The sequence below is a fragment of the Danio aesculapii genome, chromosome 2, assembly GCF_903798145.1.
Source record: "Danio aesculapii chromosome 2, fDanAes4.1, whole genome shotgun sequence".
Taxonomy (NCBI): Eukaryota; Metazoa; Chordata; class Actinopteri; order Cypriniformes; family Danionidae; genus Danio; species Danio aesculapii.
The window spans coordinates 52842388-52847387 of NC_079436.1; the positions used below are offsets into that span (position 1 = coordinate 52842388).

Below are 5000 nucleotides of genomic sequence, written 5' to 3' on the forward strand. Positions count from 1 at the left end.
GCGTGGATGTTGAGATCTCGATCTTTAATGATTAATCATGCAGCTCACACTGAATGCATTGCAGCAGACTAAACAAGTAATGACAGAAATCATCTTTAATGAAACCCACCACATGCTGAATAACCTACCACAACTGCTTCTGTTATCATTATATTTTACAGGAAAGCCTAAATGCTTTCATACATGTGATTTGAATGATGCTATTGTTACAAATGGATCAACATATTACACACATTACAGTAAAATACTGTGTAATTTACAAAAATCTTTAACAGTGTATTTCATAACGCTAAAACATCACTTTAGATATTTACACTTCACACAACATATTAAATAGTCTTTGCGGTTTCCGTTTTCTACACTCACTGGCCACTTTATTAGGTACACCTTTCCAACTGCTCGTTAACACAGATTTCTAATCAGCCAATCACATGGCAGCGACTCAATGCATTTAGGCATGTAGACATGGTCAAGACGGTCTGCTGCAGTTCAAACCGAGCATCAGAATGGGGAAGAAAGGTGATTTAAGTGACTTTGGACGTGGCATGGTTGTTGGTGCCAGATGGGCTGGTCTGAGTATTTCAGAAACTGCTGATCTACTGGGATTTTCACGCACAACCATCTCTAGGGTTTACAGAGAATGGTCTAGAAAATATCCAGTGAGTGGCGGTTCTGTGTGCGCAAATGCCTTGTTGATGCCAGAGGTCAGAGGAGAATGGCCAGACTGGTTCCAGCTGATAGAAAGGCAACAGTAACTCAAATAACCACTCGTTACAACTGAGGTCTGCAGAAGAGCATCTCTGAACGCACAACACGTGCAACCTAGAGGCAGATGGGCTACAGCAGGCAGATAAGCAATATTTTCTTGCCACACTTTGGGCCCATTAGTACCAATTGAGCATCGGGTCAATGCCACAGCTTACCGGAGTATTGTTGCTGACCATGTCATAAAGCGCAAATCATCTCAGACTTGTTTCTTGAACATGATAATGAGTTCACTGTACTCAAACGGCCTCCACAGTCACCAGGTCTCAATCCAATAGAGCTCCAATAAATGCGTGATGCTATCATGTCAATATGGAGCAAAATCTCTGAAGAACATTTCCAGCAGCTTGTTGAAGCTGTCACTAAAGACTAAGGCAGTTCTTAAGGCAAAAGGGGGTCCAACCCGGTACTTGTAAGGTGTACCTAATAAAGTGACCAGTGAGTGTATAACTTTATCGTTTCGTAAACATCAGAGTTACTGTTAGATTGAACCCGAAAAGTTGCATAGTATATATAGAATGCGGAAACAGTCAAATTCACATGCTATTCTTAACCCAAGTACACCATGCTTTAATCATTAGCGCGCACAGCACGCCTGAACTCCATCGCGAACACAGCCGGCGGTGATGTCATGGCCGCAAACATTCCAAAAGAACGAATTTATGCTAAAAGTATTCCATCTTTAGTTCCAAAAATCTTTCAAAAAACGCGCGAAGACGCAAGCGTTATCAAACTCACACGACCCAAACAGGAACTTGGTAAGTTAACTGTTAAAGACCTCAGAGATGCAGTCAGTGTGTTTGTTTGTGTGTCGGTGCAGCCGCAGACAGAGGAATCTCAGCACTTACCCCGAGCAGACAAACTTTCAGCTCCCTTATGGCCATGGTTGAGCACGTTAAGGCAGCTGAAGCATTATTCTAACACTCTCCGGTCTAGTTTCGTCGACTCCCGTCCATCACGTAAAACACATCTGTACAACACAAACTCTGACCATCTCCCTTCCCAAAAGCTAACGGAAACCAACTGAGGGAAATTCGGCTGAGCTGTCACTCATGCCACGTGACGACCTAAACCACGCCCTTAAACGGAAAGAGACTCCAAATTATTTAATTCTATTCAAATTCTAATAGTAGCAGTAGTGATCATAATGATGATAATAACATCTGAACGAATTATAGAGCAATTCCATGCAAAAGCCAACAGTTTTCAGCCGAACAGCGCATCTCTTTCTTATGTGTTCGTATTTTGTCACACAAAAACTTCACATCCATAACTCTGGATTTGCTTTGTACATTTGTTCCACTAGTGCTGCAATCATTAACCGAATAGTTAAGTTTATAACAGTGAAGCTTAATTTTAAATTGAAGAACATTTCAATTCATAATTCATTCACAAACTACAATAACCAAAAACAAACTAAAATCTTGAATAAAATGAATGCCCGTTCACATTAAAGAAACAAATAACAGGATTAGCAGTGAAGTACTGGCGTTTAATATGTTAATAAGAACATATTAACCCCCCCCCCAAAAAAGGGGGGGGGGGGGTGGTAATCTAATTTATGTATTAATGCATAACTAAAATGCTACTTTAATAAATCGTAAATGGAAAACATTTAATTGAGTAATGATTGCACTGTATTTCGTAATTATTATTATTTAAATATCCAAAATGTACTAGTGCAAATAAAAAGAGCGCAACTGGAAAGATTTTACTGTCTCATTATTTTAATAAGCAAGATGATATGAAAATAATAGTTAGGTAAATAACCTAATGTTAGGTAATTTATTATTTACAATTAAAATTAAATGACACATCATTTGGGTTAAAATGTGTTATTTAAATTAATTTAAAAATAAACAACATTGGGTTTGTCCACATTTGACCCAACATTAAGTTTTGACAACCCAGTGTGTGTATATATACACAGAATTTACGAATTGAGTTTTTTTTTTTATCGTGTTTTTGAATTTACGAATTGGATTTTTGTATTTTTAATTCGTGTTTTAAATGTACAAATTTGGATTTGTGTATTATTGAAAAATGTTTTGAATTTACGAATTGGGTTTGTGAATCTTTGAATCGTGTTTTGAATTCATGAATTGGATTTGAGAATCTTTGAATCGTGTTTTGAATTCATGAATTGGATTTGTGAATCTTTGAATCGTGTTTTGAATCCATGAATTGGATTTGTGAATCTTTGAATGGTGTTTTGAATTCATGAATTGGATTTGTGAATCTTTGAATCGTGTTTTGAATTTACAAATTGGATTTGTGAATCTTTGAATGGTGTTTTGAATTCATGAATTGGATTTGTGTATTTTTCAATGGTGTTTTGAATTTACGAATTGGATTTGTGTAATTTTTTATTGTGTTTTTAATTTATAAATTGAATTTGAGTATTTTTGAATCCTGTTTAAAACTTACATATTGGATTTGTGTATTTACGTATCATGTTTTAAATTAACGAATTGGATGTGTATTTTTGAATCGTGTTTTGAATTAACGAATTGGATTTGTGTATCTTTGAATCGTGTTTTAAATTAACGAATTGGATGTGTATTTTTGAATCGTGTTTTGAATTTACAAATGGGATTTGTTAATGTTTGAATCGTCTTTTGAATTTACGAACTGGATTTATGTATTTTTATATATATATAAATAATATAAATAAATAATAAAAATAATAATATAAATAATTAAATATAAATAATATTATTTATAAATAATATAAATAAAAATATATAAAGATAAATATATATATATATATATATATATATATATATATATATATATATATATATATATATATATATATATCAGATGGTAAATATCAGATGTTATCAGATTGTATTCAGATCTCTGGACTTTGGTTTTCTCTTTCTTGTAACTCAAACTGTGCAAAAACAAACAGGACCGTCATTTGTATGCAGTTTAGACAAAGAAAACCTTCAAATACGTACCTTTTTCTGTTCAGAATAGTGTTAAAATAAGTAATGCTCCAGCATCACAGGCTGATTTCCTGCAACACGGTGACAAAAAATTTATCTGAAAACTTAAATGACTCTCCAACCTTTCATTTTATTTAGACGACAGCATCCTGTTCACAATGATCATCATGAGCTACAAAAGCTTTGTCTACAATATGAAAAAAACTATCATTTCCAAAAGTAGATGAGCAGGTATGAATCTCTTTGATACAAGCAGAGAGACATTCAAAAAAGAGAGAGAATTTTTTTACAATGATATTATTGACAATCAGACTGCCAATATCTTTGATTAGAATTATTATACAGTATTTCTGAAATGCATCGCACTTGGAAAAATAAAGAAGAAAAAAAAATCAAGGGTAGAAATGTGTTATATCTGAAAGAAAACAACAATACGAAATGATCCACTAGCTAGTACACTAGTATTCAACAAGCAAAAAAAAAAAAAGACACACTGGTAGAATATTGAAAATAAAAAAGAGAAAGAATTGGTAACAATCTAGTGCAGGTTTCCAAAATTTCTATGAATAAAAATCATCAATCAGTGTGTCAGAAAATCTGTAACAACTGTGCCAAAACTTCAAGACTTCGGCTGGGTCTTATGGAGCCAGATCAGTCTCCAACATAATGCATTTACAAAAGAATTCATACATGCACAGCACAATTCATAAAAGTTAAACACAACTCATAAATACAACACAATACGTCAATTCACAAGTACAAATTATAAACAATTTCACCAAATTAATTTACGAATTGAATTTGTGTATTACTGAATCATGTTTTGAATTAACGAATTGGATTTTTGTATTTTTTATTCATGTTTTGAATTTATGAACTGGATTTTTGTATTTTTAATTCGTGTTTTAAATTTACAAATTTGGATTTGTGTATTTTTGAATGGTGTTTTGAATTTACGAATTGGATTTGTGTATTTTTGAATCGTGTTTTGAATTCATGAATTGGATTTGAGTATTTTTTAATTGAGTTTTGAATTTACTAATGTGATTTGTTGATTTTTGAATCTTATTTGTGTATTTTGAATCATGTTTTGAATTTACGAATTGGATTTGTGTAATTTTTTATTGTGTTTTTAATTTCTAAATTGGATTTGAGTATTTTTGAATCCTGTTTAAAACTTACATATTGGATTTGTGTATTTACGTATCGTGTTTTGAATTTATGAATTGGATTTGTGTATTTTTGAATCGTGTTTTGAATTTACGAATTTAATTTGTGTATTTT

General features: G+C 32.7%; 1 protein-coding gene across 1 annotated transcript in view; it reads right to left on the bottom strand.

Annotated features, from left to right (window-relative positions):
- rab31 (RAB31, member RAS oncogene family) overlaps positions 1–1802 on the bottom strand; it is a 28583-nt gene extending 26781 nt beyond the window's left edge. The window contains exon 1 of the mRNA XM_056445670.1: positions 1614–1802. Within this exon, the coding sequence (XP_056301645.1) occupies positions 1614–1649 (36 nt within the window). The 5' untranslated portion in view covers positions 1650–1802. The remainder of the gene's footprint in view (positions 1–1613) is intronic.
- Positions 1803–5000: the final 3198 nt, after the last annotated feature.